The 21,555-nt window shown below is 33.8% G+C and overlaps 1 protein-coding gene across 2 annotated transcripts in view; it reads right to left on the bottom strand.

The window, feature by feature from the left end:
• Positions 1-1,921: 1,921 nt before the first annotated feature.
• LOC138190019 (lateral signaling target protein 2 homolog) overlaps positions 1,922-21,555 on the bottom strand; it is a 48,443-nt gene continuing 28,809 nt past the window's right edge. The window contains exons 2-7 of one of the 2 annotated variants that reach the window (XM_069132431.1): positions 13,695-14,117; positions 10,731-11,075; positions 7,284-9,625; positions 6,885-7,171; positions 4,768-5,061; positions 1,922-2,447 (exon numbers count right to left, since the gene is read on the bottom strand). In XM_069132431.1, the coding sequence (XP_068988532.1) occupies positions 4,784-5,061; positions 6,885-7,171; positions 7,284-9,625; positions 10,731-11,075; positions 13,695-14,117 (3,675 nt within the window). In that variant the 3' untranslated portion in view covers positions 1,922-2,447; positions 4,768-4,783. Of the gene's footprint in view, positions 2,448-4,767; positions 5,062-6,884; positions 7,172-7,283; positions 9,626-10,730; positions 11,088-13,694; positions 14,118-21,555 lie in introns of both variants that reach the window. The other variant, XM_069132430.1, reaches the window with a different exon arrangement.

Genomic DNA, 21,555 nt, shown 5'->3' with positions numbered 1-21,555 from the left:
CCGTTTCACGAATTTTCGCTTCCATTATTCGCAAATCAGTCGTAAAACAAAATACATCAGTCGTCAAAAAATAAGTTTCTAAAATAAATTCCTCAAATTATTCCAAAAATCGCTTACCTAATTCAAATCTCTTCTTTGTCGAATAAAAGAAATACAATTACAAATCAATCATTATCAAATAACCAAAAGTTAAAATAAATTTCAAATCTTGAAAAAAAATAAAACGCTTATTTTTCCAATAACCAATTGTTCACATAAAATATTCGGTATTAAAACATATTGTATAATCACACTGGAATAAGTAAATTTAATAATAACCCAAGAATACTGCCCAGCCCTTCCGCAGCTGCGTAAAGCACAATCGCTCGGCTCAGCAACAACTACGGCGAATCATCGAACCTATTATACAATATCTGAACAGCCTACAATCGAAAGCAGTCTTTTAAAATCGAAATCGTACACGGACAGCGGCAGCTGTCTAATTAAAACGGTCTCTGAAATCTACGATTCTCATGTTCGCATTGTAACAAATAAATTGCTGACAAATTCCCTTTCGACGTTGTACCTGTTCACTGGACCGTGTACCAGGTGTCATATAAGATGATCAAACGTTTTCGCCCGGACATTAAACTCACTGAATGATGAGCAGACCGCGGATCTTTATGCAATTATATGTTTTTGTTAATATAACAGAGAAAAATGGTAAAAATATATAATTGCTTAAAGATATATTTCACCCATTAAATGTTATAACAAGCATGTACTTGCTTTTGAATATTTCTTATATTTTTGCATGTTATGTCCATTTTGCACATTTTTACATCTTTAAATTTTCCATCGATACGTAACGAAAGAAAAAATTGTTCACAACGTAATTAGAATAATTGTAACAAAAATAATTAAGTTTGCAAATTTTTGTTCGTTATTCGCTATTAAATGTAGTTGCATCAAGAGTAGTGTAATAGTTCTTACAGTGGGTAATAACCAAAATAGTAAATCAGACTATAATTAAAAAAAAAGAGTACTTTGCTTTGGACATTTCTTACATTTCTGCACCTGGAAATTTCCTATAAATGCATAAAAATTCGCAGTCTAATGTGATAAATTTCAGTCCATGTGATAGATATAAATATAAATAAATAAATATATATATATTTATTTATATATATATATATAGAATATAGTCTGTGTGTTCATTGAAACTCGTATTCATATAAGAGGGTGATGTTTAATCAAAAGACAACTTATTGTCACGTAAATTTGGCACAGAAATTAGCAACAGGCCGCTGCACGTGTACGCTATGCTTCGAAGAATCGTCAGATCGTAGTACACTCAGTGTGATGCTAGTAAATATCGCTATTTAAAGCTTACGTGAAAGTCACAGTGTACGATTAACGGGTTTATAATGTATTATCACGATTCGCCAGCGCGTGTACTTCGAATGCCGGTGAAAAACGGAAAGTTCGCTCTCTCCCTTCGTTCTGTCACGATCATCACACAGTTCGCTTTTCTCTTGTACGCTCGCTCGCAAGTTTTCGCGCTATTTACAACAGTCGTTGATTCTCGAATCGCCGGTTCCGACCCGAGCAACTTTATACTCAATTGTCTTTCTAATAAAGGAAGAAAGTGGAGTAACAACGTTTTTTTTCAGAACATATTTCGAGTGGAAGAAATGTAAATTAGTTGACCAAATACGTAATGTTTCGCATATTTCAATATACATTTTAATATTTCAATGGAAATTTGAAAGGGTTGATTAGATTGAATTACGATTGTGTGGAATAAAAATATTTCACAATTTCTCTTAATTCGTTTAAAAACTTTCGTAACTTTCTTTTTCCTTTTTTACATATTTTGACAGAAATTCGAAAGAGTCGATTACAGTTTATTAAGTTTTTACGTTTTAAAAATTTTTCAGAATTTGTATTAATTCCTTATAATTTCTTGTATTTTTGTCCCACATATTTCAATACACATTTCAGCGGAAATTCCAAGAAGTTGATTAGATTGAATGAAAGTTTTGTGTCTTAAAGGTGTTTCGATATTTCTATCAATTCGTTTATTCGAGTATTGAGATTATGAGTATTGACATCGCGTTTGTCGTAGTAATTTCTCCCACTAAGAATACGTATTGATGCAAACGTCTCTCCTTCCAACGAAAGAGTTTCGTCGATAGAATATGATAGTAGTTTAAACAAGATCACGGCCCACCTATCGCTAGTCCCATTGTCGCTGGTTTGATATTAAACATTTAGATACCGCTATTTGATCACTATCGCTGAGCGAACATTTGATATAATGCACAGTTAGACGACTCATAAGGGCCATTTAATTTCCTTTTCCTTCTTTTTTTCTTATTCTCAGTCTATGGTATTCGCATTTTCTCGTCGATCTTCATAGGATTCTCCTTAATGCCTTTAACTATCTAAGAATCTTGCGTTCTCACCTAAAAAGAGTATATTCCAAAATTAAATACATATATATATATGTATATATGTATATACAATATATTAATACAAACATTTATATTTTATAACTCGATACCGAGATATTCTTTAACTTTCACAGCTATAGTGGGTGCGACGATTTGCTTTTAGTTCAAAGAATTGATTTCGATATATAAAAGTAAAACATAATTCTGAAATAAATTCTTTTGTTGGTTCCTTTGCTAAAACTGCTTCTGAAGATCAAATAATATGGACAAATAAAGGAGCTAAGTGTTAATGTGAAAGTTAAGCGGCCTCTCCATTTATACAGCAAGTCTTTAGACTTTTAATGTACAAAATTTTTATATTTGATTGTTTTACATCAGGTTTCGAGTATAAGCAGCGCAAAATTGCACTTCTCGCATGGACCATTTATCTTAAACGATGTTCGTGTCGCTTGTAGATTTCAAATAAAGTAGACACACCTCACGTCTTGTAACAAAGTTTATTTCAAAATTTCAACAAATTCTTACACTATGAATCACTCTGTTCTCGCTTGTACCATAAAACTCGTCGCATCCAGTATAGTCTATAGATAACTCTGACAATAATCTTCCCCCTTTTACAAACCGATTTAGTCCGATCTAATCAAAGAATACGAATTGTTCTATACTTATACATATGTGTTATAAAATGTAGATATAACTTCTCATAAAGAAATATTTGTGTAGATCATTCATATGCGTTATGAATATTTAAATAATTATTAACAACTATTCAAATTATTATCAAAATTATAATGAAATATTTTAAAGGATTTAACTGACAATGTTTATAAAATATTATTACTCGTTCAATAATACTATATACAGTACATTCACGATAAAATCAATATTTTACAATATAACAGATTAACAATTTACTAATAATAAACAATTTAATAAATTGTAAAATAATGATATTGTTAGACAATATTTCACATATGTCCTTGCATTTTTTGCTCTCGTGTTTGAAGTTATACCAAACATTCTACAACGAATTCTCTGATAAAATATAAAACTAACGATTCTCGTGCGGGTAAAGTATGACACGATGAAACGAGATGTTCGATTGCGTATTTATATATATTATCCGTTATTATTAAGTGAACACTCGTAGCGGAAGAAGATAAAATTCAAAACGGAACGCGGACGAAGATAAAGGAAAAATAAAAAGGGAACAGAGACGAAATACAGGGAATACTCTGTGTGATATAATCGCACGTGTCCTAAATAAAAAGCAACAATGCGAATCTCCTTTCTTATCTTTTCTCCTTTTTTTTTTTTTTTGTTTCTTTCGTTCATTTCTGAATACTTCCTTATCACCTATACGCGTAAGTAAGATTAAATTATGGTACAACTGCTTTTGGAAATTAGCTCCTTTAGAATCGTTCGATCACATCGTGTAAAAATATTAGCGATGGGCGCCGATATACATATACTCTAACTGTACGATTTTAAGTGCACGTAAGTATACAAATAGCGCAAGAAACGACCAAGTAGTGTCAACGTTCCTTCGATCTTCATCGATTCTCTTCGATTAACTTTCAACGAAGAACATTCCCGATTTATGTTCGCTTAATTTTTATTCTCAAATAAGAAAAAAAAAGAACACAAATATTATCATGAATTTTCTTCAGTCTCCAAATATACCAAACCAAATGAAAATCGAAAGTACACACCATCGACTAAAACATTTGTTAACATTCTCCGTGTTTGTAACATCTATCCTGAAGGAGGCTCTATACGTTGAAATTTTGAAACACGTTGCGACGCATATATATGGATATCCATATCTACGTCTCGCGATACATCTTACGATATACGTAGATTTGTATTGGCGAATCGGTATCAAAGTGAACTTATATCGATGCAGAAATCAGGATTCCGAACACACTTTTGCAAGAAATAAATTTTCTTCCAAAAGAAATCTTCTTTAATTTTTTATTTCTTACGGTCAACGTACTTCCTACTAATGAGAATAATACTGGAGTTGGAAACTAATCGGACACCTTGAACCACATGATTCAACGTATCACGTCGCAAATTGAGAAGATCGCGAAGGTAAACTGAAACTGATAAAAGTTTCATGAAACGTAAGTGTCGACACATGCATAACGACATGTTTCAACGTACAGAGCGGGCTTTAGAGAGGCAAACTTCGAAAGATAACTATTTTCGATCGTTATAGCTAGAAGAAAAGGAAACGGATGCAACGATCCGCGGGCGCGCGACAACGGGCCTAACATTTTAAAATACCAAGTAAACGATTCATTTTCTATCATTCACCCTCGTCACACACCTCGTTGTTCCAAAGCTCAGCTCGCTGGCGTCACTGGGGACACCGTGAACGGCGTCACCTGATACAGAAAACACCTGTTGCATACCCTGACAGGCTTCGTGTGCCCATAACGGGGCAGGGGAACGTTGTTACTGCTGCAACGACCGCAGAACACCTTGCCACAATTTCTGCAATGGTGTCTGCGTCTCACCACCGTGAACCCTGCTTGACACGCCATACAACGAGGCGCGTCGTTGTCCGGTATCCAAGCTGGTGCCCTCTCCACACACTCCTCGCCACGCTCGGTTATGGTCGCTACAAACAAGATTTCCTTGTGTTAGTAACTATGCGAAATTTTTAATATGCATTTATGTACAACCAAAGAAATATTATGTTATAACTAAAGATTATATCTATATAAGACATGTAACAATTTCTGAAATGAGTTCCAATGCTCGTAATTCGTGATCCGAGTTTGCAGCAATAAATAAAAAGTAATATCAATACTATACAAAGTATGTTAGAAATAGGTAGCCAAATTTATATGGTATAATTTATGGTACATATATGGTATCGTGTCCCACGTACCCTAAAATTTTCCTGTTTGAAATGTAAACTTTTCCCGTTTATAAGGCAGTATCGTAGGAATGCTTAAAAATTGAAGTGGAATGCTTACATTCTGCAACATGTGTTTTGCACTAACATTCTAAACACTGTCAAAAGTAGGTATTCAAAGGCTCCTGCTGTATATTCTGATGGTATTCACTTCATGCAGCAATAAACCGGTCTTTTAGTATTATCAGACTGTCAATAGGATTATTATCGTAAATTATACTTTTTCGATGACCTCGTAAATAGACAAATCGCTCATACCCGAAGTGAATAACTGTGCAGTCGATATTAACCCGGCCATCCAGGTAACTGCCTTATTTATCAGATAATAACGTCTTATTTATCAGTTAAGTAAACTTATTTACTGTGACATAAACTGCCTTCGATAGCACGATAATTTATTCTGAACACTAAATTATTTCTGAGAGAAGAAGTGTTGATAATGCTCGTAATATTGGGACAGTTAATCATGTTAAATTTCAAAGTATATATACAAATTTATATCTTGAAAAGAGGAAATTTTGAAAATTTCACGAGGCAATTCCTTGTGAAAAAATAAGAAGAAAATATAGAAGAATGTTTATTCATAGGACGTTTTCGAGAAAATCGAGTTTGAAAATTTATTTTAAATTTTATTTTGGAATTTTATTTCAAGCTTATTTTCCTCGAAAACAAAACATTTTTGGAAAAAATTTTATTCCATATATTCGACTTATTTTCACGTGTAGAATAACGTCCTGTCGATCATTTACTCTTGTCCAGTCTGGAATTAACCATATTCAAGTACGCTTGACACATCTTCAAATTCGATTTTCTTGCAAACGAGGAGTCATAATATTATACGAACAGGTTTTATTCTGTTTTCTTCTTATTTTTTTATAAAGAATCGTCTCATGTCCGCTTAAACATGTTATACGGTCTGATCGGTATAATCCATTTTCATTCCTTATCCGTAAAGTAAGTATGGTATTAATGTTTGGTCACCTTTCTCTGAAACACGCTGTATAAAATAATATTCACATCATGGTTTGTTTAGAATTAATTAGCATTTCAAGATCAATTCTCCGAGGGTGAACATCTAATTTATTTTACTGTTTTACTAGGTGTTCCTATTGTTTGAAATATTTTCTGGGAAACAGAGCGTGTAACCGTGAACTTTCTCCGATATTAATATCATCAAAAGTAATGATAAAGATACACACCAGATAGGGCAACAGAACTGTTCAATTAAAATTAGAAGATTGTATATAATTAAAAATTAACCATCGGATAATCATTACTCGGCTGAATAATTTGCAATTTAATTTTATCATTACTTCTTTAAAAATTCATATACCACCCGTGTTAACGAAACGTGTAATGAAATTATATTATAGTGATCACTTATTACCCAGATAATTTCGACACATCCAATTATTCTTCGTTCGTATTTGGACCCCACACGTGTTTCAATACATACAATTTTCTTAAAATACAGATATCAGGCTTATGAAAAGTTGGGCATAAATAAAGGAAAGAATACGTACACGTATTATGATCGGTAGTGATGGCAGTCTCTTCCAAATCGTCCTCGTATTCTTGTAATAAATCCTGTCGATCATGATTTGTAACCGTATCATTCAACGGACTTGTCACATGATTTTCAGATACTGAACTTTCATCCTTTATCTCACCGTCTTCCACGGTTTGACTACTGTTCATCAGGAACACACACTTCAAAATATTGCGCAGATCCGATGCGAAATTGGTCTGCAATTGATCTGCCACGCCGGCTATACAAACGAATAAACGATGAACGAGATCCTCGGATGACCTAGAAAAAGGATTAGCAAGGAATTAATTGCCAAAGAATTTATAATCAAGAGATTGAAACAAAAACAAAAAATTAAGAATCATGAAACGAAGAAAAGCAAAATAAACTTTACCGAAATTTCGCTCGAATCTTGTAATTGTTCGCAATCTCAGCGGCCTGCATAGCCAAGGCTATCTCCTCGTCGTCCTGACAATCGCTCTGAAACTCGCTGGTCTCCGAGCTTGAGTCACAGCAACTCGAGCAGCTCGAACTGGACCCAACATCCGGCTTATGAACCAGGATATGATCCGAACTGACCGACTGCGTCCCTTGAACTGTGGATGCGTTCACCAGCCTCACAGCTCGCGTGGCTCTCTGCGTGTTATTGTCTTTTTGTATTCCATACGACACGGTCTGCATCGTGACCGGCGAGATTATCTCGTTTGCCAGGCCGCTTTTATCCGTTCTTGGTCCCAAACCATCGTTCATCAGTTCATTAGGACTTCTATTTCCTAATTTTCTCTTGGTCTGCTCCGACCTGGGATTAGCTCGTTCGTACTTGTCTCTCTTTTCAAAGTCTCTCCTCTTCATTCTGATAATTTGCTCTGACCTAGATCTCCTATGATCGAGAAGCTTTCTATTTTGCGGAGACGAGTTTCTCTGAGCTCTGGAAGCGATACTAGAAGTCCTCTGGCCTGATCCAGGCGTGCTGCGAGTTTCGAAGTGCTGCAATCGTGGACTAGCGTGAGGGCTGCTTCCAAAATTAGGCATCTGCCTGGTGTTCTGGCTGGGATGCAGACTTGCTCCGTAACTGATCAACCTAGGATTCAAACAACGATCCGTCGAGTTTGATCTGGAGCTCTCCGTGCTCGCTGACGAGCGTACGTTTTGAAAGTTCTGCACCCTGCTCTCCTGTATCCCGTGATGAAGTTTTTGCCCGTTCCGTTCGTGTTTACGTTGATGCCGTCTCTTCTGTTTCTCGTCCTTCATCTTCTTCGACGTTGTGATCTTATCCTGAGTATACTGCTCGATCTTCGAGCCGATCTTCTCGATGTTCTGCGACGTGGACGGGCAGTTTTCGCACTTCAGGTCACTCCAGAATTCTTTCCTCGAAGTAGACGCGTCAATGCTTAAATTCAGATTTTCCCAATTTTCTGAATAATTGATCTGAAAACTAGACTGGTTCGAGTCGCAGACGGAAATCTGCCCGTTGCCGTAAGCGACTCCAACGAACTCTTCGTTCGTCCCATCGAAGTTCGACGATATTCGTGGAATGTTTTTCACAGCCTCTGCGTTGGCCGCGTGCAGATTGTGCACCTCGATCGAGTGGTCCAACGACGCGACTGTCTTCACGCTTCTTAGACTACAGACGCACGAGTTATCCGATATCGTGGAGCTCTTTCTCTTCGGTGAATTCAAATTGGAACAAGAATAACTGGTATTTTCTTGCGTGTCTTCGTCATCTAATCCATGCTCGTCCTCTTGAATCTCGTTGGCGAAAGTCTTCTTCTCTTCGGGACTCTTATCGTACAGACTGGTATTCTCCGACGAAATCACCGTACAAATTCCCGAGTCAGTCTGCTCGGAGATCTCGTTCTGACACTCTCCATCCAGCAACAAATTCGATAACGTTTTATTCGCCTCGGATATCAGCTTCTTCGAATCCAAGTCAGGCAAAGAGTTTTGAATGTGTACCGTCTCACCAGTCACGTTGTTCTCGTGCGACACTTGGTTCAGCAGGTACTGCGTTTGAGGGATTTCGATGTGATGATCAGAACTGCCTAAAATCTCGGTGATATCCGAGGTGATAAATTCGTCTTGCTGTTTGTGTAATTGTTCGCCGCATATATTCTCGTTTACGCTTGAAACACTATCTTCTGGAACGACCTGCTCCACCATCGAATCTACCATTGAAACAGGACTCGCGGGACATTCTATTCTTCTGGAGCAAGGACTATCGTCGCAAGATAAGTATCTACTGCTGTTCGAAGAGCTAGCTGGCTTTTTAATATGATACTGCACTTCGTCACCAACACTTTCTCGTTCACTGGATGTCCTCGTGTTACCGTTACACCTCACAGCCTCCTCGTACCCGTTCACGGATATGTTTAAGCGATTAGGCCCGGTTTCTATCATTGTTCCCCGGTCCTCCACTTCCTGATCGCTATTCCCTTCTGTCAAACGGCTTTCTTCCTCTAAGATTTGAACCACGTCGTCCGCCACTTCGTCCATATTGTTCCCCGTGTTTCTCGTCACTGTGTAAAAATCTACGATGAAGTCTTTACAGTTCGGATAACCGGTATAAAAATTGTGGACGAACTCCTCCAGATCGGGAATGTCCTGACACCCGGACGACTTTGACGACTGCGTGATGGGACCCGGTGGCTCCTCGTTTGAGCACAGCAGTTTCTCCAGCATGTAGAGCTCGCGGTTGTTTAACGTCCAAAGAAGTTCTCTTATTTTTAGGAGAAGCGACTGTAACGGAAAGAGAAACTACCTTTAATTTTGCAGTGATTTTGTTTTATTTTTCAATTGTTATTACGTGTTCATTTGTCTTATTTTGACGAAAATTCTTTAATTGCTTTATTAAATAAATCTATCAAATTAGTAAAATAATAAAATAAATGTATTAAAAAAAAAATGCTTGCTTAAATTTTGCGTTTGCCAGTTTTTGTTACTTAACCGTGTAGATATTTCAAATATCTAAGAATTCATGATAGAAAAAATGGACCGTGTTTTTGTAGAAGTATTTTGAAATTACATTTTCTAAACTCATCTATGATAGTGGGCACATATTTCAGATACGTTTAATTCGATTGGGATGAAACGTTGGTTATGTAAATAAACATAATGGATTGAAGTTGAAATACGTGATTTAAACGTGCATGAAACGAGTGATATATGATAGCTACAAAATAAAAAGATCGCATACGTTCTGTACTTGAAAATTGATGTCCAACGATGTCTTGATAAGAAATCTTCTGGCGTTAACAAAAATAAGAAGTATATAAATAGTATGGCTATATAAAGGAAATTAGAAGCCCATTGAAGATAACTCTTATTATTAGTATTATTGTATTTTTATATCTGGCAAAATTAAATCTATTTATAATCCGCTAAAATTACTTTGAAGGAAGAAACTGGAATCTTTCATTATCTATGAAAGTTCGTCGAACTTTTACATTATGCAATCTCTGCACAAGTCGTAATTTTACATTCAACACTGAATCTCATTAAATTGTCGCGTAATCTGTTTTACCTATCCAAAATTACACAAAACTTGAAATCAAAAGTCGAAGTTACCTCGCAATTTTGAAACTTCGATGCAAAATATAATGATTTTCAATTATCACTACTGCATTTTCATCGATTCCTCTGCTTTCGTATCTTCCACATCAAAACTATCAAAATTTATTAAAATAACGTGTTCCATATTTTTTACGATCGAAGACTACAGAGAAGACTAAGAGAAGGGAAGAAAAAGATAAATGACATGTTCTATCTTTTTTACAGAAAAAGTTTCAAAATTGTGTAAGTGATGCTTAATTACAGCCGACTGTAATCGGCGATCTCCGCTTACCCTAAAAGGTCTAAACACTTCGCTGATGTTGTCAGGGGAATTGAGGCACAGAGGGCCTCCAGGCGGAGCCAAGAGGCCAGAAACAATCGCCAAACGAGGAATAGTAAACATCAGAGCCGGCTCGTAATTATCTACATCGGCCTGGCTGAGCAATCCACGTTCGAGAGCTCTTTGCAGAGTCTCCGAAAATAAAACGCAAACGAGCTCCTGCTGCTCGTACTCCTTCGTCGATTTCACTGGCACCATGGCGCCCACATAGCACAGCTCGAAATCAGCGAACAACCGGTCGAAGATCTTTAACGACTCGATCAGCTTCTCCAGGGATGGGTCCAACGGGTATTGCGTCTGAAAAAGGTACTAATCAATAGAAAAGTTAGGTGATTAGTATTTCAAATAGAAAGTATCACTTTTTGAAATAGGAAATATTTGATAATAACAGTATAGTTATTATTTTTAATATTATTTATTGTTGTTTAATATTACATTTAAAGGATTCAGAGAGAAAGAGACAGAGACAAATAGAAAGGCGCAAGTTAGTAACAAAAATGAGACAAAGAATTATCTAAAATATTTTTTGATGAATTTTTAATTCTTTATTTAATTTATTGTTTAATTAATTTAATGTTTGTTATGGTATAGATTTTTCTATTAAAACCCAACTTAACGTCAATAAAATATGTAATTACATAACATATTAAATACACATTAGCAATTCTAAAATTAACTTCATATAACCCGTAAAAAAAATCTGGAAACTATATTAAAACGGACATAAAACGTTGGACCATTTAATTAAATGCAAATATACAAAATTCTGAAACTGGCTGGCCTAATTACTCTGTTGTCTCGTTGGAATGATTCCATGTTCTTAACTCGCGCGAAAGCATGCATAAATTTGATTGACCCACTACATTGTTTTTACTGACAATGAATCATTGTTTTCCTATAACGTTTCAAAGGTTTACTTGCTGCCAAAAACAATATTATGGCTAAACTGCGGATGTGTACGCAATTATGGGGGAATTAAATATGCAACAATGTACTGAATGTGTATTATTATATGCAAAAATACACAAATTATGTTTTCATAATAAAATACTTGTTACGATAATATCTAATAATAGCTAGAGTGGAGAACAAACTTTTATTCAACCACACTATTCATCTCACCTCTCTTCGTGTTTATATCCCTTTAAACATCTTCTTTTTCAATTTTCAAATACATATTTTATTTGTGAAAAGTATAAAACAGATAAAATAATAAAAAGATAAAATATATCGACTATCGAAACTAAACGCTATTTGAACACTGTCTATGTTTTAATAACATCTATTATATGCATATATATATAAATTCAAAAAGAACATCAGATTTAAGTTTCGTTCCTTTACTTGTGTCTTCATAAAAACATGAATTTGCATAACGTCCGTTCGGTTATATTCATACAATCGTGAACTCAATATTAATTACGTTTATTTATTGACACACATTTGTCATTCGAACACCAACGATATACGATGGATTATTAAATAATGAATGGAACGAGGGAAAAACAGAAAAACAAAATAATACAAATCATAATACATCGATTACGAGAACCTTTTTTATTTAAAAAAAATGCCGACACACGAATAATTACCGTGTCCTCGAAAGATCTCACGAAAGAGAAAGTTGCATGTACTCAGCAATGCAGAGTATGTGTTGAAAAGCAACTTTAAAGCGTGCTTCTTGCACGACAAATTTCTACAGAAAGTGTATTTCACTTTCGTAAATCAATGGACAGGATATAAATATTCTATAAGCAATATTTAAAGAAAGAGAGGAAAGTTCTGCAAATTTAAAGGTTACCTCACAATAAATAAAGTTTACTTTTTGATAGAAACTAGAGAAATGAAAACAACACAATACAAATAAATACATACAAATTTGTGGGTTTCTCCTTTCCGCAAGAGGATTTTTTATTTCAATAAATCTCATCATTTCAATATTTCTAAAGTGTGCTACTAGAACTACTCGTTGATCTTACCATAAAAATGGGCAAAGTGCAAACAGTTAATATGACTGTCATATCCAATGCCATAGGCAAGGATTCAAGTCCGGAAGTCCAGAGCCTAATAAAGTACACGTTCCTACGATTAACCTGAATATTTTAGGGTTCAACGTTTGCTCCAAATGCACTTACGTAATTCTCGAGATCGACAGACAGAAAGGGAAGGAATGCAGAAATAGGACACGTCATACTATCATGATAAAATACATATTTTAAAGAAACAACATCCTATCAGCAACGCGAATTTTTCAAGCTCAAGGCATACGAGGAACAGACTAATACGCGGTTACCATAATTCGCTAAATTCGTGTAAGAAAATCATATAATATTCAATCACAAAACATTCTGATTCTTTCTCCTTTCATCCTCGACTTTTTATGATAGTCGATTATTAGGTTTTGATATTTCTATCTTCTCATACACATTCCATAGTGTGTCCACACGTCCAACGTAAAGTCAACTGTTTCTTTCCTAATATGATTAGCAATTAACGAAAGGACGAAATTTAATCAACGACATTGGCCTATTAACAAAATTGTTTCAAAATAAGCATACGTGCGTTATCAACTAACTGTGTAGTACTAATATGTACTAGTCTAGTACTAATCGATAACAAATGTGGAAAAATTAATTTGTCAGATAATTGGACGAGCCATCAAATTCCGAAAGATATACAGGACCGCGATAATTCTAAAACTATTTATTTCTCGCCAAATACAACATTGCTTAGCCAAACCATTGTGCTAATTAAAAATATTTTTCAGTTCTCTCAATGAATATTATAATCTCACAAAATCTTAAGCCGTTCCTTTATAACACCCTGTAGAACTAAATCCGAGCCTATCAGCTGATTCGACATAAAACGATTAGGCGACCCATCGTTAACACTTAGACAATCATGTATAATAAATACCTTCAGGTTCATGTGACCTTTCAACGCGTGCTCTCTGAGCAAATTCCTGACGATATCCAACGACTTAGTCAAAGCCCTTGCCAGCGGTCTCATGGCTGAACTTTCAGCCTCCCTGTTCATGATCGAGGATCCAGCTGCCAAGCATTCAGCTCCGAACCACAGCTGTCCAGCGAGATTCTCCTGCATCACGTCGTCAGGAAATTTCACTCTGAAGTCTCGGTTCGCCCTGCTCTCCGGAATCAGATCGTCCATTATTTGACTGCATATCGTTAACACTTTGTCCTGACAGTGGCGCAGCTGGTTGACCAACGTGGTGCATCTTTCTGGCTCCTGACGACCATCGAACGAGTCCAACTCGCAAGCGACCGCGTTCAAAGACTCGTCCGCGTAGAAAAACTGAGCGAGCAAGCTCGTGTCGTCCCTCTGTAACATAAAGACGCATTTTGTTAGAAAGTTCCGTATTGCAAAGTGTGTTTTAATATCAGATTTATCGGTCAGTCTAAATGACCGAGATCTCAGTTGCTTGTTATAAGAAGTTTTATTTTGGATCTCGTTACATGATTTTTCAAAACATTATGACTTTTTCTTTCGTTATGTACATACGAAAAACAAGAGACAAAAATACGTTCTGTTAGAAGGTTCTACGAATAAAGGTATTTTAACTTCAGATTTATCAATCAGCCAAAATGACTGGTTTCAATTACTTTTTATAAAAAAAGTTTGTTTTGGATCTCGTCGCGTGTCTTTTCAAGTGACCACAATATATATATTATATATATAAGTGATATAATTATATATATGGATTATTCTATCAGGTTATCAGAAAAGTTTCTTTCGTTTTATAAGGAAATAGACACACAGTGTTTTTTGTTTTATATTAGTTTATTGAATTATGCATAGTAATAGAAATAGAACGAAATGGATCACACTTAATTCAATAAAATAATATAAAACAAAAATTGTCGTTCATTTATTGTCACCTTATGAAACGAAAGAAACTTTCCGGACAACCTAATACGAATTCCTCTTTTTCCTCTACTTCCATTTTTCTGAGGCATATATACACGAGATATACTTTAATACAGCAGAAGTTACGTTGACTGGTTGCGAATGAATTGTATTTGGCTTAGGAAATGTAATTTTTAGAAGGTTACAGCGCTGTGTCACGTCAGTTGTGAATATTATTTCAAATATTTGAATATTACACTAGCTCTTTCAAGTAAGAAAAGTCACTTCCTCCAAAAATTCCATTGACCAAAGTAATTCATAGTGTAGAAAGGACAAGGTACTCTGCTTATCAGGGACGCTAAAACTTTAAACCAAGGAATAGAAATATACAATCTAAAGTTAATATTTATCAATAACGATGAACTATACATTTGAATCGTAATAATTATAATATTGTTTTGTAATAGCCAAAGTATGTGGACTCTGTTCAATTAGACTCTGACTTACATTACCTTAAAAATATTAAATTATTATAAAATATTAATATAACAATTACCTTAAAAATGTTATAAATGTTTAAAGTTTTGTTAAAGATTTGATCATTTCATTTGAAAGAAATAAATGAAGTAAAATTCCAATATTTTGAAATCATCGTGATACAATTAACAGTATGGAAGAATCGACATACGTATACCAATATTTATTTTTAACTGAATGCAATCAGAACATTTTGTCACGTAGTGACTCGTCCTTTCAGCACGATCACGGAAAAATTTCCAAGATATCTTTATTGCACTCGAATATGACCATGGAAAGATGAATTAACAACGACAAAGATTATAGTTTACTTGTCTCGTTGTGTTACATTACATATCTCGAGCTTTATCAGAAGACATGTTTAATTAAGTTCTTCGTGTATTCACGAGGTCATGAAGGCTACGTGCCTAGCCAATCATTATCACGTAAAAAAATTCGATAAACGCCCTAACACAGAGATAAGCTTCCGTCCTAGCGTACTTCTAAGAACGTATTTAATTGTTTCGACGATATCATTTTTCCATTTTTTTTTTTATTCACACGATCGTGCATAATTTGGAACTATTAATAAACCATAATCCTGCATAGTGAAATAAAATGCTTCTTTGTTCGTTACATTTCTCTCTCTAAAAAGGAAGAAAAGTAGAAACACTAATAATGGGAATTAATTCTATGATTTTTTTTAATACTACTTACATTTATAAAAAAAATTATTGCTTCGCTATTAAAGGATTAGTTTAGTAAATGAATGTATTACAATCTTAATAATCTATAACAAAATAGTTGTTACAACATGTAACAAAATAGATAATATTTGGTATGTGTTAAATACAGAAGAATTAAAAATCTGTTTGGTAATCGTCATAATATGCAACAAAACATAAGCAACATCGCCCTCGATCACTTAGGTTATCATTTTGATCCGATATTGTTTTCGTTCTGGCCGTGGCTTTAGAATGGAGGCCACATCTAGTGAATAAATTCACCTTGTGCTGTACAGCTTAAGATAAATATGGCACTGTTAAGTATCTTGGCCAAGTCTTGTAATATAAGGAATTTCTCGATAGAGTATTTGCCAACTACTAAACACGAGTTCTAGGAATACAAGCTTGTATTAAACACACAAATTGTCAAGCTAATAACAACGCTAATTAACCTGCGATTATCTAAAATTCTAAAAAAAAAAAAAGTTATTACAAAATTCAAAAGTTTTGTCAAGTAACAAACTAGATATATTTTGTTTTATTCTAGACGTATATATTTTATTTTAGATATTACCAAAGATACTATTATTAACGGCTATATAGTCTTCGCATTGTAAAAATCGATGCAACACAATGATATTAAAAATACAATTTCTACTATGTTTCTTTTAAACCTATCAAACCATTCTTAACGTTTAATAATATTAAAATATTGAAAATAGTAAAATATCGCTCGTCTTAATAGTTACACTCTTGGCTTCTACAGAACTTCGTCAACTATATTCCTGGACTTAAAAGGTTCTTCCTACCTTTCGCTGTTTTACATTAAAATAATCGTTTTTCAATCACGAAGAATATGTTTACCATGTTTTGCGTTTAAAATTCCAACCTTCTCTTCATACGTCGTGAAGCAACCAATATCTACATTCTATCAATTTTAAAAACACGTTTCGCCTCTCTTTTTTTTCAAATACGAATCAACAAATACCATTCATCGATATTTTTACATTGGCGAGAAAAGCTTTTTATCACTTGCTGTTCCTTGCGTAGAACAACGTGAGTACTTTACACTAACGAGGCAGTTTCTAACAATGAACAGCTAAACTTTCGCACGCAGAATTCTATACCTAGTAGTAGAACACGATAACAACAGACAAATATACAATCAGTCACATACTTCTACTTACACCCCTTGAATATAAAGTATCATAGTAAAACGTTAGCTCGACGTACTTTTATTGACACACTAAGACACATATTGTGCAAATGTAACGCAATTTGCTCACCTCTACTGCGAGCAAGGTGTTAAAAGAATGAAAAATACAATGTTATAACAATTGCCTGTTATATCTATGTGCACGAAATCATAAAAATGGTAGGTCTAATACTATATGAACATATTATTAATAATTCATGAAACAAATAATACAAAGTTGAAAAAGTAAATAAATAATATATAATTAATAAATATATGAATTAATATCTCGTAGATAAAGCAATTTTATCCCAAGATTTTTATGACACGAATCTTTTAATTTTTCTAATTTCTTTTACGTACACATTAATAAAAACAGTGTTAATACATAAATATAAATAATTTCGTGAAAATACGTATTTTCAATCTCTTTGATAAGTAAAATACACAAAATTGCATAGGCGTATGTAAACTTCCGTAAGTGACTGTACGTAGATACGCTTCGAAAACACAATTCGTGTGCTATGTATTCCATCTCCTCTTTTCCCTTTTCCTGCTTTATATCCTTTCTCCGAAAATTAATCAAATTAATTGGACATTTCCTTTCCGAGTGACGCAACGATCAGTTATTTTCCGTGCCCGTTCGCCGCGAAAAAAGGAAGAGAGAAAGAGAAAAAGAAAGGAAAGCGGCATTCTCCAGAGATATTTATAAATTGATATGAGACCCGTGTTCCTCAGAACAATGACTCTAATTATACCTACGCGATGTAATTAAAAGAGGGAGGGAGGATCCCCTGTCCCATGTTTTATGTTCCGCAAACAGTGATCTTCAATGGAGGCGTACAACTACGATCCACTACTAATTACACATCAAACAGCGTTTATTTGTTTAACTGCCAAACCTTTTTTTTCTCTCCTGTTACTCTGTTCGCCTTAACAAACGATTGGAAAATAATTATTTCAAACTTCGTACCATGCACCGCGTTCGCGGCTGAAAAAAAGGTGATTCATTCTTTTTATTCTTGCTTATGAGGAATTAATTAATTTTATTCGTACCTGCAAAAGAATTCATTTACAAAAGGGGTTAAGGTGTGAAAGAATCAATTTCAACCTTTTTATATTTTTTTATAAGTAAGGATATACTGGAATAAGTATCGGCAACACAATTTACGATAAAAATTATGTATAAGTAACGACAATGAAATCCTACTGTACTTGATTGCTGGCTGAAAATGGAAAATAACCCTCAGACTTAAAGGACGAAGAGTCGTAGAAGGAGATGACTAGGTCGTTACATATTGACCTATGATTCTGTTTCCTAGATTACATCTGCGTCATTATACTAATGGTCATTATACTAATGGATCTCTAGACAAATTGTGTATAAATAAGTTACGCGCAACATGTATAATTTAAGTTTTGGAAGCGTGATGCGATAATAATGATGGAAGAGAGCGTGTAATACGTACAATTTATTTAAATTTGATACATAAATTACACTGACGAATTCCATGCAGATATAATGGCTATTCACGTGATATTTTCGATTGTGTGGCAGAATTCTCAAGAAGAGCGATTACGGGACCACATTGATTCAAGGAAGAAATGATTCGTATTAACGATAACTTGCACAGCCTAAACGACGAGATTAATTTCGTAATTGTCGAAGAGGAGGTCTGTGTAATCGACAAGTGAGTTCCCACAATGTTCGTATCGTCGAACCGTCGACGAATAATTACAAATTATGAAATGTTCAATTCTATCAAATGTCCAAATTGGACAAATTGTGAATGTGAAATATTAAATAAAAAAGGAAAAATGAAATGTTCGTGACAATCTTCTTCGACGATTGGTTTGATATTAAGGTAGAAAAATATTTTTTAAAGTCACAAAGAATATGTTAAGGTGAGGAGGGGGGCGGGGGTCTCGTGCAACAACAATAAAAGCAGAGCAAGCAGTTTTTATGAATTTGTTTAGGTCAATTACTGATTATACGGGACTAGAACTTCTTGGTATGTAAATATTCAGGTACAAATGTAATTTTTTAATTTTAGTTCCTATTGTTTATTATCTGTTATACAAGCCTTGTGATCATTCTCCACAATGTAACCATCGTTAGAGTGCAGTATAGCATTTGTCACGGTCATCAGGGTGCAAAAGTTAGGGAGTTTACGCTGAGATCGAACATATTTTAGAAAGAAAAACATGTAGGTAGCTGTGAAATGTTTTAGCGTTTAGAAAAGTTTTACTTTTTTCGGCAGATAAATTGAGTTTATATTGCTTAACAAAATATTATAAATAACTGATCTAATAATAATTTCAGGCTCGATCCCTGGAGAAATTTGTAACAAAGTGAATAAGTTTTGTCCAATATTGATTAACCAATTAGTTTTTCAGTTATCGTGCACGCCGATTCAGAAAGTTGTTAAACGTGACAGTTTAAAAAGTAAAAAAAAAATTAAATTTATACTTCAAGGTTACATTTACATCCCAAAAAAATCTAGTTCCATATAACTAATAGATAGCCCACAAAATATTCATAAAAATTATTTACTTTTATTGTTATTACTTGAGAATTCTCTCTTCGAGTTCGAATCAATTTATATCAAGTTCAATACCGTGACTAATAACCTCCTGTGATGATTTAAATCTACGTTCTACAAGTAAATAGCAATGTTCAAAACAGACAGAAATAAGTGAGCAACACGCTTACGTATAAATATTCATAGAGTAAAATTTACATATATGTAATAGGTTAAAGTACAATATTGCGTATACGCAACATAGGCTATAAGATGTTTAATTGCTTAATAATCATTTTCAGAAAAATATCGATCTTTTCTTTCTTGCGTCTTTCCTTCTTTTCTTTTTTTTTTAACAGAACCATACGAGAAAAATGGGCCTTTCGTAATAAAAAAAGAGGATTAAAGTAATAAGTAAGTAATTAATACGCTTTCTGCGTATTAATACACAACCACCTGTTATCTTCTTATCTCTTTTTATGAATCATTGAATTTTCTCTTCTAATAACAGCTAATTGTTTGTTTTCGGATATTAATATACAGTTTCTGAAAATAACATTTTTCATAATCATAAAAGTCTGCTGCTGAGAACGATGTTTAAACGAAAGTGAGACAATATTGCGTGTAAAATACTTTCCTCCTATATATCCCTTATCGTCTTATCTTTTTACGAATTGATGACAGTTGTACAGATGTTTTTATCGGGAGTGTAAAGCCGAATTTACACTTTATCACCTTGGAGGAACGCTATTTTTCTCCGAAAGTCCAAAACGAAACAGCGTAAGGTTTCACTGCGTTTTGCTTTTATCAATCTCGTACTAAGATGAGATTCATAACGGATTTTTGCAGAATAACGAACAGCACAATGAATTAAGTATACTAAATAGAATCTTTAATTACAATCCAAAGAATTATTAATTTTTTTGCTTTGAACGAATCGTACGATATTGATACTGGTTGGTTGAAATTTGGAAGTTTTCGAATAAAACTAAGATTAAAATTATTGGATTGATGTTGTGTAATGATGCTTGATTATATTTATTCGCGATTAGTTGATTGTCTAAATTTTAAATATTTACAAAAATATATAAGTGAAGATTAATGAACTTTTTATAGAACTCGGTGGTAAACTGTGTGTTGTGATAATTTTGAAACGTAATTATACAATTTAAAATTCACGAGAATTATAAAATATTTCAAACTATCGAGATATAGTACAATCATAATCGAAATTGCGTCATTCTAATTATAGCTTTATTTCTACAAAGTTCTAACGTTATCGATTACTATTAGAAAACAAGTGTTACTCTTATCTAAGGATTTTAAGTATTCATTTACGACAGCGAAGAAACGTGGAAAAACACATTTTTTAACGTACAAATATGCAAAGATAGAAATAATGATCATACAATTGCATCAAGTTGAAAATACACATACAAATATAATTGTATATTTAAGTTTGTAGATGTGAAAATTAATTCGGAAATTTTATGACGAGGTTTTATATCTCATTAGATATCTTTTTCTCTCTGCCTATTACACGAATAATGTTTACACACATAATCACATAAAAATTATTTAAGAAATTTAATATGTATAATTAAATATATGTAATTAAATTTCATATAAATAGTGTTTTAAGATTTTATTTATTTATAATTAATGTAATTTACTTTTGACATACTCCTCTAAATAAATATACTAATTTTGTTTATTGTACCAAGAAATACAGTTTCGTCAATGTAAGCTGTGCCTCAGAAACGAAACTATTAATATCGTAAATGATACAACAGAAACTGAAATTGAAAAACTCACGAAACTACTATTTACCAATTGTGACGTTAAACATGTATTACGCACAATTTTCCGTATTTTTGACCAGAAATAAACCATATTAAACACGATACAAGAATCATTCATTAAACACAGAACGTACACAGAAGACGAACCGTAAA

This window comes from Bombus flavifrons, chromosome 2, assembly GCF_040668555.2.
Source record: "Bombus flavifrons isolate JBK064 chromosome 2, iyBomFlav1_principal, whole genome shotgun sequence".
In the NCBI taxonomy this organism is placed as follows: domain Eukaryota; kingdom Metazoa; phylum Arthropoda; class Insecta; order Hymenoptera; family Apidae; genus Bombus; species Bombus flavifrons.
The sequence above is the reverse complement of the archived record's forward strand: the minus strand, read 5'-3'. Positions and strand labels throughout refer to the sequence as shown.